The sequence below is a fragment of the Staurois parvus genome, unplaced genomic scaffold (assembly GCF_062004578.1).
Source record: "Staurois parvus isolate SC_StPar_1 unplaced genomic scaffold, SC_StPar_1.0 ptg000928l, whole genome shotgun sequence".
Lineage (NCBI taxonomy): Eukaryota > Metazoa > Chordata > Amphibia > Anura > Ranidae > Staurois > Staurois parvus.
Window position 1 is genome coordinate 99,916 of NW_028318724.1, and position 19,559 is coordinate 119,474.

The 19,559-nt window shown below is 43.2% G+C and overlaps 1 protein-coding gene across 1 annotated transcript in view; it reads left to right on the forward strand.

Moving 5' to 3' along the window:
• Positions 1–19,559, forward strand: part of LOC149441976 (serpin B5-like) — a 73,125-nt gene that overhangs the window by 29,192 nt on the left and 24,374 nt on the right. The window contains exons 2-4 of the mRNA XM_089656672.1: positions 13,320–13,490; positions 15,689–15,820; positions 17,710–17,827. Of these exons, the coding sequence (XP_089512798.1) occupies positions 13,323–13,490; positions 15,689–15,820; positions 17,710–17,827 (418 nt within the window). The 5' untranslated portion in view covers positions 13,320–13,322. The remainder of the gene's footprint in view (positions 1–13,319; positions 13,491–15,688; positions 15,821–17,709; positions 17,828–19,559) is intronic.

Here is a 19,559-nt window from a genome sequence, read left to right on the forward strand (position 1 = left end):
CAGAGTACAGGGGGTCAGCATAGCAGAGTACAGAGGGTCAGCAAAGCAGAATACAGGAGGTCAGCAGGGCAGAGTACAGGAGTCAGTGGTCTGTAGTGTAGTGAGTGGTCATGAGACATTTCTATCTGTTTTACTGCCTTGGCGTGCCGATCCACACCAGTCCTCTGCTCTCACCCATCCTATGGGATGTCACATACAACTTCTGTAGTCAATTTGACTGGTATTGCTTTGACGGACTGAGAACTTTCTCTTTTGTCTCGGGGTCTCACATTTTTACCCACCTATCACTTTGACATGTTTAGCACCATTTTGGATATTAATTGATGTATGCATAATCTTCTTTTACGGAAACATTTTGAACAAGGTGATGAGGGGTAGGTGCAGGATCCACAGACATCTGAGACGGTAAGAGAAGGTGTATCTGGTTATTTATTTTTTTCTTAATCCAACATCTCTATTAGCTCTTCTTTTGCTTTTACTAATTTACAAGCCAAACTCACTCTCAAGCACTTATTTCTAGAATTACACTCTGGTCTTTACGTATTACACAAAGCGCGCTCCACCGTGGATAAGTTTTTTTATCCCATTCAAGCTAGAAGTGTAGCTCTGGACACTTTCCAGCTGATTGAGGAGAGAGAGCTTATCGATTTAAAACAGCACTGTTCTAGCTCTATCATATCTAATATCTCTAAGGAGGAGACTTTGGCTTTATGCAGATGAAAAAATTAATTAAAATTAAAGTTGGTTATGAAGGAGGCAGACAAGGGCAGTGTGGTGGTAGTGCTAACAGAGAAACAATATTAATCGGAAGCTATTAGGCAACTTAGTGATATTATAATATATTATCCGCTGTCTAGCAATCCCATCAGGTCCTTTCAATCTGCCCTTGCCCAGCATCTTCAGTTAGGTAAGGAAATCAGAGTTTTATCTCCTACAACGGCCGAGTACTTATATGTGGAAAATCCTGTAGTGCTCGATTTCCACTATTTCTCTAAGATCCATAAGTCAGGCGGACCTATTCCTGGCTGCCCAATTGTTGCTGATATTGGATCTCTTTTGGAACGATTAGGGGAATGGGTGGATTGGCACTTACAGCCATTGGTCCTTAGATTACCTGGATATATCAGGGACACTTGTGCAGTTTTGTCCAATATTAGATCTGTTCAATGGAAATCTACCTGTCTGTGGGCTACATTGGACGTGAAAGCACTCTGCTCTTCCATTGCCCACAACACTGGATTACAGGCTGTCCAGTACCATCTAATGAAATATAGTTCATATATTTCTGAGATGCAAGAATACAACTTGAACCGTATTGAATTTTTGTTATTTTATGATTATTTTTTATTTGATGACTGCTATTATATCCATTGCTGTGGGGCTTCAATGGGTGCTACATTTTCATCATCCATGGTGAATTTATACATGGGATGAAGGGAAGAGATAATCACTTTGTCTACCATATCAAATGGTACGGTCGTTATACTGATGGTATGGGATGGGGACATGTCTACTCTGAATGATTTTGTTGAGTTACATATCAATACACCTAATTTACAATTTTAAGTTCAGTCTAACAGTTTAAGTATTGATTTTTTGGATATTACTGTTTCGGGTGACTTTGTGACTGGTATGGTTTCCACAACTATATTCAGGAAGGCATGTTCAGACAATGCTACCCTATTTGCCTCTAGTTGCCAGCCATCCCACACCATCAATGCAATTCCTTACAGTGGATTTATCCGTTCCAGACGGAATTGCTCCACTTAGTTCTCTTTTGCTAGAGAGTGCCAGAACATCACCACACGTCTTCTAGAAAGAGGTTATAGGAACCCTATTATACAACAGGGTATATCAAGAGCTAAGTGTAGAGCTAGAGAAGATCTGTTTGTTGATATCTATTTATATTTATATTGATAAATACTGTATAATACTGTATAATAATATCTCTAGATCTAAGAATCGGTCTAGTGATAACATCCCTGTCACCACATATTTGAAAGAATATTATCAAATCATTAAAGTAATAAAAAAGAATGTACCTCTTTTTTTATACTGACAAAAGTTTACATATGGTGTTACCAGGGCTTTTTTTCTCAGAGGACAGGTGCATGAAATCACTGTTCTCAGCCAACAATCTGCCCCCAACCCCGCCATTCCTCGGGGAGAGCAGTAAGACAGCTCACCTGTTCCTCTCTTTGTCTGCAGCTCACCTCTGTACCCCTGCCCAGAGCTCACTTCTTCTTCCCCCTATCCACAGCTCACCTTATATTCCCATCTATCCACAGCTCACCTCTTCTTCCCCCCATCCACAGCTCACCTCTTCTTCCCCCTATCCACAGCTCACCTTATATTCCCATCTATCCACAGCTCACCTCTTCTTCCCCCCATCCACAGCTCACCTGTTCTTCCCCCCATCCACAGCTCACCTCTTCTTCCCCCCATCCACAGCTCACCTCTTCTTCCCCCTGTCCACAGCACACCTCTGTACCCCTGCCTAGAGTTCAACTCTGCAACCCTGTCCAAAGTTCACCTTACTAGCCCTTCACAACTCACCTTTGTTCCCCCTGTCACCAATTCTGCACCCCCATTCCCCCACTCACAGCTTGCACACAGTGTCCACAACTACAGCTTGTCTCTGCCCCCCTTCCACATTTCACTTCTGCACCCCATCTACAGATTACCCCGATCCACAGCTCTCATCTCTTTCAACCTCCATCCTTTCATCCTTTCAACCTCCATCCTTTCACTTTGAGATCTAACCTCCTCTCTAGAGGGAGCAGGGAGATGGCACTAATAGTGTTCTGGCTGCGGGACATAGCTTGGATCCACAGGACACTGGGACTGGGTTAAAATTTTGGGACAGTATGGCAACATTCATGACTGCTGGGAGGTATGATAAATAGGTACTGTAGATAGACAGAATAATTGTTGTAATGTAGTCTTATTCATAGTGCATAGGTATATTGTAATAATAGTATATTTTCAATTTCCAGTTGATTTATTATCTATTAATTTGCCATATACACTCAAGGTGCATTTTTGGGGCGTTTTTGGTGCTTTTCTGTAGACTATAATGGAAGGTAAGTTTTGGTGCGATTTTAAAACAGGGCACCTACGATGCAGCAAGCAGAACTTTTAAAAAAAAAAAAAATACAAGCACACATTAAAAAAATACAGAACAGATAGATTTTAAAGGGAAATCTTTTTCATGCACTTTTGACATGCTAGAAAGGTGAGTTTTAGAGTGGCAAAAGTGCACCAGCATGAACAGGGCCTAATAGACACAGCGACATCATCGCACAAAGACGTCCTTCCTGGTCCCCTGGTCTGCATCAGGTGCCTGCCCCAGAGTGCATCTCTGCTCAACAAATGCGTCCAAATATGTGTCTAGATGTTTTAAATAGGCTGCTACAACAGACCTTTTAACACACCTGCACTCTTTTTTTTTTTCCAGCACACCATAGCTCACGGATGGTTTACAGCTGTGACTATTCCAATTTGACTATTATCAGCCAGATCAGCAAGGATAATTAAGGGATAAGTTCACCTTTTAACAAAAAATAATAGATGCAGATTTTCTTTGCAGGTAAAAAAAGAGCACTTACTATTTTTTGTTTTGGGAGCCTGAAAAGCATTGCACCAGTGATCATCAAATTGCTGGTGCCATACGGGACTCCTGCAGAACTGTCAGTGTATCTGTGTGCTCATACCAGGGGCGGACTGACAAGTCATGGGGCCCCCAGGCAATAGGGGATCATGGGGCCCCTGTGTCCTTGCCCAAACTCAAAAAAGCCTATGAAAAAGGTGCCAAGGGCATCTCATGGGGCCCCCTACTGACCCCGGGCCCTCGGGCCTTCGGGCAGTGCCCGAGTTTCCAAATGGTCAGTCCGCCCCTGGCTCATACTTCTTTCGGGCAAGCAGATAAACACTGACAGGAAGAATCAATCAATTACCACAGTGCTCAATAGTGCCATGGTAGTTAATTGAGAACTTGTACTTGTACGTTTTCCATTTGCAGAATACTGTGAATGAGGTACGTGGCTGGACAACTTTTTTTAAAATTGTGACAACTAGTGGGCAGAGAAGATCCCCCACTAGTTGTCACAACAGGGGATTGGGGGAGCAGGGGCCGATCCTTTCATACCATGTTACATCCTGCATATGGGTGTAACATGTTACGAAAGGTGACTATCCTTTAAAATATTTGCAGATAGTCTAACAATTCTTGAAAATTATTCAAGCAGAGAACTCCTTAGGGTTTCCTAATGAGTATTACTAAGTCTTATCAAGAATTGTAGTGTTCACCCCCAAAGGGGCCACTGAGAATGACCAGATCTCCCTTTCCAAAAGTACAGAGGCTGCCAAATCCAGATACAGTTCCAAGCGCACTGACAAATTTAGACTCAGTGTAAGTGATTTCTTTGTGGAATAATTGCAAAAGAAAATGAATAGGAGAGGAATAAGGGTGCAGGATACTGCAAAATATTAGAAAAAAATTAGCAGGATAAACTCTAGAGAGAATCTTCTTTTAATAGCCATTGCTGGGGGGAGGACAAAATGGCCAGATAATCTGTAACCCTATGGGAGCAGTCTCTAACCCACAGAAACCTTTGGCACTTACATCCCCAAGCACATGCACACCTGGCATTCATAATCAAAGTCTTAAAGAGTCCAAGGACATCTGTCTGCCTCCGAGCCTCCATGTGACGCTGTCCAGTGAGGAAAACCGGACCCTTCTCAAAACCAGCCTCAAAAAATGATACCCTCCAGCAAATGTAACCCAGTCAAATCTCTTCTAGGCCCTCAGCCCAGCACATTCTGAGGCCCAAAAGCAACTCTTCAGAATGCACATTGACCCAGGAGAACTGGAACCGTCCTAGAAGAAAGAACAAGTCTGCACAGCCCTTCCAAACATTTATCATCTCCCTCTATCCACATTCTTCATGGCTGAGGTCTGATAAATATGTATAATTTAGTGATTGGTCCTACTACTTTCTTTACTGGAATGTCTTCCAGAAACAGGTAGGGACAATCAATTATCAAGCCTAGGGAAACCTGACCGGACCTAAAAAAATCAGATCACTACTCCCAGGGCTGGCACAAGGTAGGGGCGAGAGGGGCAGGTGCCCCAGGTGCAGTGTGGGAGGGGGTGCTGGGTTGTAGGCACACCAAAGAATCTGTTCACAAAATAGTCTGGCTGTCCCCCCATCCTATGCCCTCTGTTGCTGCTACAGCTTGCCCACAAACAGAGTTGATGAAGCATCCTTGCTCATTGACTGCCTCCTCCCTGAGGCAGCAGTATTGCCCCTTTCTAGAAAGGGAAAATTCACTTTCTCTCGGCCTTCTCCTTGAGTTCCTGTCAGTCTGACTGGCTGAATTGGGATTGTCTCAGTTGTGGCGGCAGCTCAGGCGGGCAGAGCAAGCATAGAACATTACACTGCAGCACTAATCACTGCTTCCCACCCAGCAGACATCTGAGATCTCCCCAGAGCAGATTGAAGATGCTAGAGCTGTATGGCAGATTGTATCTTCTCCACCTGTGAGTCCCGACTGCAATGCCTTCCAGACTGTATCATGTTCTGCTGTAAACCTGCCCCGCACCTTGCAGTGCAGGTTTACTGAAAGAAAAAGTAAAATTTGTGAATAGGTCATGAATTACTAGGAATTTTCAGGTGCTACATAGATGTATTCCACATAAACATTATATTTTATTTATATAACAAAAATAAAATGTGACCTGATGCACCAAGTGATGTGCCTCCATCTCTTAATATATCCATACAACCAATTTATTTGTCCTGGGACTATAAATGTGACTCAATACACATGAGCAACGAATAAATAGTTTCCAACATTAATTTTTTAATAAATGAATAAACGTCTCATTGCTTATAAAAAGAGGATAAAATGATAACAAGCTGATTTGTAATAAATCCATATTAATGCATTTCATACATAATTAGATATACAGTTGACCTGATGAAGTCACGAGGGGGCGTGACGTAACGCATGGGAGGAGCTGGGTGTCGCAGTATTGAATCGTGGTTGTATACATAGTTTTGTTTTAAAGGAACTTTGACCTTAAATGTTATGTAAGTGCAATACTTTTAATAAATTGCTTGATTCTAAGTAACACTCTGAGAGGATGCTCTGTGTTTATCTGAGCATTTGCCCAATGGAGGAGAAAGGAAGAGTGAATGTCTATAATTCCAGGGAGGAAAAGATTGTCCACTTTCCCAAGGAGACCATTTACCTCATATTTATCCCTTAAAGGAAAAGTACATCTAGACCTAATAATGTATGTTCTTGGGTTTAGTTACGGAGGTGAGTGCAGTATCATTCAGGTGATGGGAGTCACGTTTGCATGAAGGTGGCTAATATAGATTCAATTACCGTATTTTTCGCTCCATAAGACGCACCTGACCATAAGACGCACCTAGGTTTTAGAGGCAGAAAACAGGAAAAAAAAATTCTGAACTAATGGACTGCAGACATAGTACAGGAGATGACCAGAGACTGCGGACACAGTACAGGAGATGACCAGAGACTGCGGACACAGTACAGGGGATGACCAGAGACTGCGGACACAGTACAGGGATGACCAGAGACTGCGGACACAGTACAGGGGATGACCAGAGACTGCGGACACAGTACAGGAGATGACCAGAGACTGCAGACACAGTACAGGAGATGACCAGAGACTGCAGACACAGTACAGGAGATGACCAGAGACTGCGGACACGGTACAGGAGATGACCAGAGACTGCGGACAGTACAGGGATGACCAGAGACTGCAGACAGCACAGGGATGACCAGAGACTGCGGACAGCACAGGGATGACCAGAGACTGCGGACAGCACAGGGATGACCAGAGACTGCGGACAGCACAGGGATGACCAGAGACTGTGGATAGTACAGGGGATGACTGCTGACCTTTGGGGAGGGGGGGGAGCGGGTACCTGAATTTGACAGATACCCGCTCCCACTTCCGCGGAGTTGTTCTTTCATGTTACCTGTTCCTCTATCCAGCCGCGCGCTGTCTTCCCGGCTTCTGTAATGGCACTCGGCATGACAGCCGGGTGCCCAGTGCGCATGAGCGAGAAGCACTTGCGCTTTGTGATTGGTCCGGCGGCTTCTGGGATCTGTCATGTGTCCCAGGTGCCGCATTACCATTCACAAAAAGCACCGCTTCCTGCGCATGCGCACTTGGCACCCGGCTGTCATGCCCACACTACAGAAGCCGGGAAGACCGCGCCGCTGGATAGAGGAACGGGTAAGATGAAAGAACAACTCCACGGAAGTGGGAGCGGGTATCTGTCAAATTCAGGTACCCGCTCCCCCCCCTCCCCAAAGGTCAGCAGTCATCTCTATAAGGTCCCGCTGTAGAGCTGAGCGGCCGGCCTGGTATTCTGACACGGCGGCGGTGGAAATACCGGACCGGCCGCTCCATATTCGCTCCATAAGACGCACTGACATTTTCCCCCCTTTTTTGGGGGGAAAAAAGTGCGTCTTATGGTGCGAAAAATACGGTAATCATGAATGGGAAGAAGATGAATGTGCTGCACCACGGAGGATTTGTTTGGACTCTCACAGATTGATTGAATTGAACTATTTGCTTTACTGTCACTTATTGATTACTATTTAGGGCTCATGTACTCGGGGAGTTTGGAAAACTCTTCTGAATGATGGAAACTGACTGCTGGAAAACATAGGTTAAAAAACGTCAGTTTAGCCGCATTTTCATAACGCATTTATGCGCGTTTGCGTTTAGAAGCATTTTTAAAAGATAACCTCAGGAGACCTTCCCAAATGCCCAGAATGCACTCAAAAATAGTAAAAAAATAACTACTTCTGACATTTTGAGAGAAGCAGGGAGAGCAGTATGTGTTGAGATTGCCTGTTTTTTCTGGTTGTATTCGCTATGGATCCCATCATGAGCATAATGCAGCACGTTCTACCATTTTTTCCTTCACGCAAAACCTGGAACTGACTGTGCTGGTGTACCGGGTCCATTTCAATATATGGAAAATGCTTTGCATGCATTTCTGATGATGAAAAAAGGCTCTGGACAGCATCTGGATATGGAACAGTTAAAAAAAACACTTCTAAAAGCAAATGCTTATAAATGCAGTTAACTACGTTTACATGCATTTACAAGTGTTTGGCGTTTGAAACGCAGGTAAAATCTTCTCCTGAGCGTAAGTTTGGTGCGTTCAAAAAAATGACTGTAAACTCAACTGCCTGTAAACGACTGTAAACGACATAGTGTACATGGACACATAGGAAAACATTAGGGAGAGTTCAGGGGCTGCTGAAAAAACGCTGAACAGCTCCTAAATGTGAGTTTATCAGCTGCAGTGTACATGAGCCCCAATTGTATTGTATAACACTTGGGGTTGTATTTACTTTTAATATATTAGCACATGCATTTATGTTACATGGATTTATTATGATTTAGTTTAGTGAAGGGAGCACTACATTTATCTTTTTAATTTTAATATGTATTAAGTGTGGGAATGCAAACTGATGTGAGCTGCACCTAATCACGAGTTTTTCACCAGTTTTCTAACACACTTAAACTTTAGATATATTGGGTAGCGCAGAAGTCACATTGAACTATACATCTATTTACTAATGCTAGCAGCATAAGGATTAAAAATAGTCCATGCTGATTGAGAGTGAAGGTCCTCTTTAAGAAGAGGATCTTCTTTTTTGCCACTTTGTTTCACTCACTTGGTGGGAGTCACTCATGTATGGAACTTTGGACTTTATTTTTTTCCTTTTGGTCAATTTAATGAGTCTGTTTTTGTTATTCATATGTTTTTAGCATTGCACAATTTTTTTTTTCTGTGATATATCGTACAGCCATATACAGGTGAAACTCAAAAAATTAGAATATCGTGCAAAAGTTCATTTATTTCAGCAATGCAACTTAAAAGGTGAAACTAATATATGAGATAGACTCATTGCATGCAAAGCAAGATAGTTCAAGCCGTGATTTGTCATAATTGTGATGATTATGGCTTACAGCTCATGAAAACCCCAAATCCACAATCTCAGAAAATTAGAATATTGTAAAAAAGGTGCAATATTCTCGGCTCAAAGTGTCCCACTCTAATCAGCTAATTAAGCCATAACACCTGCAAAGGGTTCCTGAGCCTGTAAATGGTCTCTCAGTCTGGTTCAGTAGGAATCACAATCATGGGAAAGACTGCTGACCTGACAGTTGTGCAGAAAACCATCATGAACACCCTCCATAAGGAGGGAAAGCCTCAAAAGGTAATTGCAAAAGAAGTTGGATGTTCCCAAAGTTCTGTATTAAAGAACATTAATAGAAAGTTATGTGGAAGGGAAAAGTGTGGAAGAAAAAGGTGCACAAGCAGCAGGGATGACCGCAGCCTGGAGAGGATTGTCAGGAAAAAGCCATTCAAAAGTGTTAGGGACTTTCACAAGGAGTGGACTGAGGCTGGAGTCAGTGCATCAAGAGCCACCACACACAGACGGATCCTGGACATGGGCTTCAAATGTTGTATTCCTCTTGTCAAGCCGCTCCTGAACAAAAAACAATGTCAGAAGCGTCTTACCTGGGCTAAAGAAAAACAGACCTGGTCTGTTGCTCAGTGGTCCAAAGTCCTTTATTCTGATGAGAGCAACTTTTGCATCTCATTTGGAAAGCAAAGACCCAGAGTATGGAGGAAGAATGGAGAGGCACACACTGCAAGATGCTTGAAGTTCAATGTGAAGTTTCCACAGTCTGTGTTGATTTGGGGAGCCATGTCATCTGCTGGTGTTGGTCCACTGTGCTTCATTAAGTCCAGGGTCAACGCAGCCGTCTTCCAGGAGATTTTGGAGCACTTCATGCTTCCTTCCGGAGACGAGCTTTATGGGGATGCTGACTTTATTTTCAAGCAGGACTTGGCACCTGGCCACACTGCCAAAAGCACCAAAACCTGGTTCAATGATCGTGGGATTACGGTGCTTGATTGGCCAGCAAACTCGCCTGACCTGAACCCCATAGAGAATCTATGGGGCATTGCCAAGAGAAATATGAGAGACATGAGACCGAACAATGCAGAAGAGCTGAAGGCCGCTATTGAAGCATCCTGGTCTTCCATAACACCTCAGCAGTGCCACAGGCTGATAGCTTCCATACCACGCTGCATTGAGGCAGTAATTGCTGCAAAAGAGGCCCAAACCAAGGACTGAGTACATATGCATGCTTATACTTTTCAGAGGTCCGATATTGTTCTATGTACAATCCTTGTTTTATTGATTGCATGTAATATTCTAATTTTCTGAGATTGTGGATTTGGGGTTTTCATGAGCTGTAAGCCATAATCATCACAATGATGACAAATCACGGCTTGAACTATCTTGCTTTGCATGTAATGAGTCTATCTCATATATTAGTTTCACCTTTTAAGTTGCATTACTGAAATAAATTAAATTTTGCACGATATTCTAATTTTTCGAGTTCCACCTGTATATATGGTGCTAGCAGCTTTTTTCAAAAGCTTTCTCTAGCTCAGCAGTCTTTTTCCTTTACACAACATGCATCATCACAGGCTAATTCATATTCCTTCTTGTGGATGTAGGAATTGGGGACATGCTCATGTGAATACACGTGTGCATCGGCGTTCTCTGCACACTCGTGACAGATGATGGCACCAAATGGGCTATTTAAACTATTGCAGTGCTCAGATTCAATGCTGCTTTGTCTTCAGCCTTCTGTGCATCCTGAACCCTGTGATCCTGTATCCTGACTCCAGTTGCTGACCAAGCTGGTGCTGACCACTCTCTGAGCTCTGCCTGTACTGACCTCAGCTTGTCCTCTTACCACCACATCTGCCTGCTCCATTTGCTGCTGCTCCACTGATTTGCTCCTGACCTGGCTTGTACTCTGACCACGCTTGCCTCTGTTCCTGATCTGCCCTGCCAGTCTATGACCTGTCCTGCCTGACTCTGTTATTCCTTCTGTGCTCACCGGTACCTACCTACCTACCATCCTGATGTGCCTGCTGATCTACTGTCTGCTACCAGTGCATGGCTTGCCTGCCCACTGTCACCAGTACCAGTCTGCTTCAGTCGACTGCCCAGTACAATTCTGCTGCGTGGTTACCTGCTCTGCTGCTTGAAAAACCTATAGGCACTCATTCAACTCTGCACTCCTGCGCCTTCTGTTCACACTACCAGGGAATCCGAGTCAGAGGTGTAAGAAAGGCCTTCCTCGCCATATCAGGCTATGCTACCAGGTAGTGATAGTTAAACAGTGGTGAACTGGAATGTCCATGTCTGCTACTCAGAGTAAAAAATCACTTAACAGGCCCTCCCACCAACTCCTGCAATGACCTCTGGATCCTTTCTTGGATCTTGTGCACATCGAATGCCGCCCTACACACGGTTCCGTGTCTTTGGACCACAGGGAGAGACTGGTAATTCCACTCTGCACCTCTGGAACAGATGAAGGTGAAGTGATGGCTCTGCTCTGTGTCCCTGATACATTGGAAGCAGGGGTGGCAATACCACACCGTGTCTTGTTGTCACTGAGAAACTAGTTGTGCAGGTATACAGGTACTGGAGACTTCACACTCTGTCTCCTCTTCTGTCTATCTTCACTGTTTGGTACCAAGTGCCCCTAGCTTTTCTGGGCAGCTTTGTAAAACGTTCCCCTCTCTCCTACAGTTGCAAAGGTCCTTGGGAGCCAGGGGCGGACTGATCATTTGGAAACTCTGGCACTGCCCGAGGGCCCAGGGTCAGTAGGGGGCCCCATGAGATGCCCCTGGTACCTTTTTCATAGGCTTTTTTGAGTTTGGGCAAGGACACAGGGGCCCCATGATCCCGTATTGCCTGGGGGCCCCATGAATTTTCAGTCCGCCCCTGTTGGGAGCTGTAATCTTTTCCCAACAGAGCGCAGTCCTACATGGAGCTGATGGAACTATATACCCCATAATCCTTCTCTTTGACACCCTTCTTCCTTGACTCCGGTCTGAGCAAATCAGGAAGGGAAGTCAATAGGAACTTAACGGGTGGGCATGCTGGGAGCTGCAGGCAATGTGTGCAGCAGCCTAACATTGCACCCGCAATCTGCTGATCACAGGTGCAACACTTTTAAGGCTCCTGTTTTTAACCTCTTGGTGCCGGCTGAACGCAAATGTGTGGCCTCCCGGCGTCTAGGCCTAGACACTGAGTGGCCGCACATTTGCGTTCTATTAAAAAAAACATATGTGCTGAGAGCACGCGCCCTGCGTGCTCCAGCACACATGTCCAGTACTCACGGAACAGTCCCGATCTCCTCATTCGATCGGGACCTTTCCCAAGCATGTGACCGCCGTGAAGGCGGTCACATGACCCTAAACCCTGCCCCGCCTCCCGACTTCTGAAACCCTTAAAGGGCCGGGAGGCGTTGGCGCCAAGGGGTTAAACAATAATAAATGCACATTTTATTACCTTCAAAAATATGTGCATTTATTATTTTTTAATTAAAGGTGAATCTAGCTTTTAAGTACAGTATTTATACCTTAATCCTCTGCTCCTAGACCAAATGAGCATTTAACCCATGCAGTATGGGGGGAGACCACTGCAATGGGTGGTTTTATGTACAGTATATGTGTGAGTGTTTGTATGTGTGTTTATATGTAGGTGTGAATGTCACATAGGGGGTATTGCTGTGCACTAGAGTGTATAAACTGGTTTCTGCACTCTGTAGTGTACCTACTCTTGACTCCTGCACATTGTATACTACATACACCTTACATGCGCATCTTGGCATGTTAGTCCTGAGAACTGGATGACCTTGTCCTGGCACTGACTACTCCACTGAGTACAGCAGATTCAAACTAAATTTAACTTAACTAGGGCAGGGCACTACAGAGTCTTTGAAATAAGATTGCAGACACTGGGTCAACATGATGACATACTTGCTAAATAAATAGCTTAGCAAATACAGACTGAAGGCAAACTAGTTGTGCTTGCTGCTCACGAAGCGACCCCGGAGTCAGGAGATCAGTATGAGAGTTTGCAAAGTGAACAAGTGTGTATACAGTCTGACATTCAAATGTATTGTTTGTATACATCGCAGTTTTTTGTTTTGTGCTTATTGTTTCCGGCTACATCCAGTATATTCTAAGTTTTTTTAACACATTTTGTATAACCATTTAAAATAAATAAATAAATAAAAATGATAAAAAAAAACCCCATAAAAAACAAAAACAAATTCTATCTATCTATCTATCTATCTATCTATCTATCTATCTATCTATCTATATATATTCTGTATATGTATACCACTCCATTTCATGTGCTGTTTTATGTTATAGATAATGGATGCTTTCCGTTTGGCAAACACATCTTTGGCCATTGACATTCTAAAAATGTTCTGTGAAAAAAGCAAGACAGATAATTTCATCTTTTCGCCGATTTGTGTTTCTAATACTTTGGCTCTAGCTTTTAAAGGAGCTAAGGGTGACACAGCAGCTGAAATAGAAAAGGTAGGTGAAAGTTTTATGTTTATGTTTTTTTATGCCTTCCTGTTTATATAGAGCTAATTTGCACATGTACGGTGCAGAGTGAAGCTCAGGTTTCACAGCTGATTGACGCAGTAGTTGTTCAGCGGTTCATGTCAACTTTACATCAGATTCAGCACAGGATTAAGTCAGAATTTTCTCCTGCTCACACATGGGCGGTTTAGAAATGGTTCCCATAGAAGTCAATGACCTGTAATCCGCACCTGAACATAAAGGCACTGCTCGGAAATCATACAGGACTCTTTTTTAAACCATACTGAATCCACACCGCCAGTGCACCGGACATATATGAACAGGCACCATGAGAAGCAATGTTATTTTACATGTCATGCGGATTTGATGCGGTTCAAACCCCATCCAATCCGCATATATGTGAACCGGCACTTACAGTATAATTGGCAACTACAATACATTGCCATCAGGACCTGTATACAGTGAAGGATATAAGTATTTGATCCCCTGCTGATTTTGAATGTTTGCCCACTCACAAAGAAATGATCAGTCTAAAAAGCGAATGGTAGGTGTATTGTAACACAGAGAGACAGAATAGCAACAAAAAATTCAAAAGCAATGCATGTCTAACAAATGATGCACTGATTTGCATGTTCATGAGGGAAATAAGTATTTGATCCCCGTCACAAAACATGACTTAGTACTTGGTGGTAAATCCCTTGTTGGCAATCACAGAGGTCAGACGGTTCCTGTAGTTTGCCACCAGGTTTGCACACATCTCAGGAGGGATTTTGGCCACTCCTCTTGGCAGATCCTCTCCAAGTCATTAAGGTTTGGTGGCTGACGTTTGGCAACTCGAAGTTTCAGCTCCCTCCACAGATTTTCAATGGGATCAAGGTCTGGAGACTGGCTAGGCCACTCCAGGACCTTAATGTGCTTTTTCTTGAGCAGGGGCGGACTGACAACTCATGGGGCCCCTGGGCAAAAGGGGATCATGGGGCCCCTGTGTCCTTGCCCAAACTCAATAAAGCCTATGAAAAAGGTACCAGGGGCATCTCATGGGGCTCCCTACTGACCCCGAGCCCTCGGGCAGTGCCTGAGTTTCCAAATGGTCAGTCCGCTCCTGTTCTTGAGCCACTCCTTTATTGCCTTGACCGTGTGTTTTGGGTCATTGTCATGCTGGAACATCCATCCACATCCATCCACGACATGGTGCTGGCTTTGACAAAGACATCTATGCACTATCTCTGTCCTGAATTGGTAGTATCTCTGTAGAGCTGTCCTCTCAATTGTTGTTTTGATAAACTGTAAAATATTAGATTTGCAATTATTTTCTGTTCAAGGGAACATGGTTGGTCACCAGGACAACTTAAGACGGTTAGTCTCCCGAAAAGGGATGCAAAAAAAGACAGAGGTTTTACACTTCCAAGCTGTACTCAAAACCAGGGGCGGACTGACAACTCATGGGGCCCCCGGGCAATAGGGGATCATGGGGCCCCTGTGTCCTTGCCCAAACTCAAAAAAGCCTATGAAAAAGGTACCAGAGGCATCTCATGGGGCCCCCTACTGACCCAGGGCCCTTGGGCAGTGCCCAAGTTTCCAAATGGTCAGTCCGCCCCTGCTCAAAACTAAACACATTTCTTGTTTTAGATATACTTTAAGCTTAAAGCGGAGTTCTACTCACCCTGTCAAAAAATAAAAGTCAGCAGCTACAAAAACTGTAGCTGCTGACTTTTAAAAAACAGCCACTTACCTGTCAGTTTGGTCCCCCGCTGTCCTGTATTCCAGGAGGCCGGCATCTTCAGTGTTGGCACCCAGCTGTGACAGCTTGCGGCTTCACAGCCGGGTACCCACTGCGCATGCGCGAGTAGCGCTTCGCTTCATGAATGGTCCTGTAGTCTTCTGGGATCTGTCACGTGTCCCAAAAGACTACAATGAAGGGAGGGAGGACGCCTTCCGCTTCCGGTTGCCTAGGCGATCGGACTGGAAGTGGAAGCGGGTACCTGTCAAATTCGGGTACCGGCTCCCCCCATCCCCTCAAAGGTGCCAATCCTTAATGGGGAGCGGGGGAGCAGTCCTTAAAGTGGAGCTTCACCTTTTGGGTGGAGCTCCGCTTTAACAATGAATTCTAGGCATGGTATATTTTTACATACTGTAGTTACATTGGTCCAGTTTGTAACAATGTAATTCAATATCTTCTTTTATTCTAGGCTCTTCACTTTGAAAAGGTCAATGCTTATGATTTCGGATTTCAATCACTGACGTCAGACATTTCCAAAATGTGTTCCCCCCTTAAAATTGTAAAAAGGCTTTACGTCGACAGTAGTCACAAATGCACTAAGGTAAGCATCTGTCTGTGCTTTTTGTACACATTGAAAGTTTTCTCAGGTTTATAGACTAGACCTAGTTTCAGGACAACTGCATTGGTTTTCTAAAGAGCGATATATGTGACTTTGTAAGGGATTGCGTTGACTAGGTTTTGTTGCATTTTCTTACAATTCTATGGGAAAGCAAAACCCACTTGAAGCAAATGGAGGACAGAAGAATGTCAACTGCACTTGTCAATAAATTCTAAATAATCTCAGAAGCTTCTGAAACCAAAGTGTAAAAATTATTCCATCATCACACACCCAAAGCCCTTGGACAAAGGCCTTAAAGGGGTTTCAGGGACCTACAACAAGTAAAAATAATCATGCAGTACAGCCACTGCTTGGGTCTTAAAATTTTACTCCAGATTTGGTGTAAAAAAGACATCCCTTTTCAGGTGAATGATATACTGTACATTGCAAGGAGGAGGAAAGGTAGTTCATGCCAATCAAACAAGTGGGATTCTTGGGAGCATTCTAAAAACTAAAGGGTCTATTTATCATTCTTTTCACCCAAGGTTCATACAACTTTCACTCAAGGTTCATCCATTTTCACATACATTTTAATTAGGAAAATGATTAAATTTTAGCAGAACGTTGTGCAACTCTTGGTTGAAGACAAGAAAGCTTCCAGGTTGCACTTTTCCACGAAAGTGACTTACAGATTAAGAAAATTATAATATTAAACTGCAAAGGTAATTTTTAATAATCAATTACTAAAAAAGGCTTGCATTGAAATTATGTTATATTCTGTTACACAAACTGAATTTTTCTCTATAGCTTTTGTGATACATTTAACACGTTAGACTACTATTTGTAAAAAGAATAATTAAAAAAACTTTATTATTCAGTGAAAGACGAAGCCCTACACTGATGTGTTGTGGTAAACTTCACATTTATTGCAATAAAAAGTGTAAAAACATGTTTTTCTGTGCATTATGACAACATACATTACCCCACGGCACTCTGGGATCATTACAGTTTTGGTTTTCCCCTTTCCCAAATTCTCCTTCCTGCACTGTACACAATCTGCATACTCTTTGTAGGAACGTCCTGCAGATGGATGCAGTTCAGCAATGGTTGAACATCCCACTTTTACTGTGGTGACTATGGCAAAATGTGCTAGTGCACAATGTGTTCGCACAGCTGCTTGCAGCCTAACAAGGAGTCTGCAGTAAAGGGGGACAACCTTGAGAAATTTTAGTGACCCTAGGAAAGGAAATGCTTGTAGATACACTATGCTGGTATCATTTAATTAAAAGCAAGACATAAAGAAAAAAAAACTTTTTGGCATTGAAGAAACCTAAAGAACAATATATTTGTTAAATGGTTTGGGTTTAGTTATACTTTAAAGTGTATGTATAGAAAAAACGTTTTGTTTTGGTTAGAGCAGGGAAGAAGTAAAGCTTTTTCTGCGATTCATATCCCATTGGAGAGATTTCCCTTTGCCTCCTGTTTCAGAGACACAACAGAAAGTTGGAGAAATATGTACAATGGAAGGGGAATTCTCATATTACACAGTTGTCATCTGAACAGGTGTTCAAAAAATGATGGAAGAAATTCCCTAATTTTTTTTGTGCTGTGATTTATAAGAGAAGGAAATATGACCAATCTTAGCTCCCAGAGTCTAGCTCAGCATAAGATCTAGCTGGAGCAGAGGATTATTAGGTGAAAGGAAACATTAGATGTACAAACACTTCAATCAACTAGGCAAAACTATTTATTTCTATGTGTTGGGATAGTGTAATTGTCTTAGATGCTACAAATCCCTGCTATGCTATGTATTAATTCATTCCTATAGAGTTTTTAAATCCAGAACTTAAAAATAGTATAATGCTGGTATTCTCATTTAAAATTATTTGTAGGAGTTCATAAATTCAACCAAGAAGCACTATCCATCAGAATTGGAACCAATTGACATTAAAAGTCGAGTAGATGAGGCTCGAAACCAGATAAACACATCAGTAAAAGACCTCACTGATGGTGAGTAGCTGAACTTACAAATGCTAGTTTCAAGCGTTTGATCCAGTTTGTCTGGGTGCACTGGCAGCTGCTTCTGATCCAGTTTTGTTTAGCTGCAGTGGCTTTGGTTTTTGATCCTGTTCGTCCATCTGCATTGGGTTTTTATTGTAGTTCTGTTTGTTTGTCTGTATTCGTTTATGTTTGTGATCCCGTTGGTCTGCGGGTTTTGGCTTATGCATGGAACCCTTGTCTGTCTGTACTGGCTTCCACTTCTAATCCTGTTTGTCTGTCTTTACTGCCTTCTGATTGTAATCCAGTTTGTCTGTCTACATTGGCTTTGGTCTCTGTTCCTGTTGCTCCTTGTTACATCTCTATCTGCTCTTGTGTTTGTAATGTGTCATTGACTGTCTGTCAAGCAATACTTCCAATTATGACAAAGGCTAGGCAGTCCTGGTCCCCACACCCCAGTGAAAGCCTTTTTTCATCACCTGGCAACATGACATTCTTCTGTTTGCTCACCATGGTCTGTAGCTATACTTGCTCTTCAGTGGGACTTCCATCACATCCCTTTCATTAGGTTCCTTAGCTATATGAATTTCCACAACCCTAAATATGGCCTTAAATCCCCTGCTAGCCAATATATTCCCATCATTCAAACTCCCATTTCCTGCATATCATAGGATTAGTAATAGTAGAAGACTAAGCAGTGTTTATTTCACTTACGCAGCATGGCATGTTTTTATTTTTTCTGTAGCCACTATCTCTTTGTGGCGCAATAATTAAAGTGATTCTTAAGTCCAAAGGTTTTTACCTTAATGCATTCTCTGCATTAAGGTAAAAAAACACCCCATTACCTGTACTACCCATCCCCATCCCTAAGCACTTATTTGGCTCCATGTCACGGTTCCAGCACTGTTGGCTCTAGCACTTCCTGCTGTCACAGGAGACACTGAAGGCAGCATGTCAGTAGAGCTGGGGCAAGCTGATGATGGACCTTCCTACATGTTCCCCATTAACTCATTGGGAGCCAAGTGTGGGTCACATGCGAGGACTACCCCTCGGGTGAGTTCTTCTGGGCTATGCTAGGCACCTGCAACAGGATCACTTGACACATATGGGGTACCTTTTCTATAGTGCTGTTTTCATCTATGCCCCAAGACAAGGCTGAGGCAGCTGTGGGGGAATACATGATCTTAAGGCAGGCCTCTACTCTTAGTAAAGAACATACTGTATGTACACTTGCACCATAACTGTCCTCCAGTCAACTATTGGGTCCCAATGTAACTGTATATCTTTCCACTGTAACTTGCAATTAGAAGGAACATGCTGAGCTTTGTCCACAACCACCTGCCCAGTATTTTCCACTATTGTTCTCAGTAGCAAAGTGAGCACCTAGCACGGGATCCACACATGCACTTGACTTGACTCTTGAGCTTCTGTACCTGTGTACAGGATGGGGACCCTTGCAGCGCAAGTCCACTTCCGTTACAATAGGAGACAGATTGTGCCAGAAGGCGTGTCGAAAACATCTCCCTCGTGGCTAGACATTAGTCCACCTATAACAGGTATACTCTACTGACAGGTTGCATTATGACTGAATATAGATTTCCATTGCCCATGGCAACCACATGTAGTACTGCACAATGATTACTCTTTTTAGTGCTAACTCTTCATACCCCAATATGTTAATGACCACAAACTGTAGCAATGTGCCGGTTACTTTCATTATACTCCTGTAAGTGACTTCAGACCA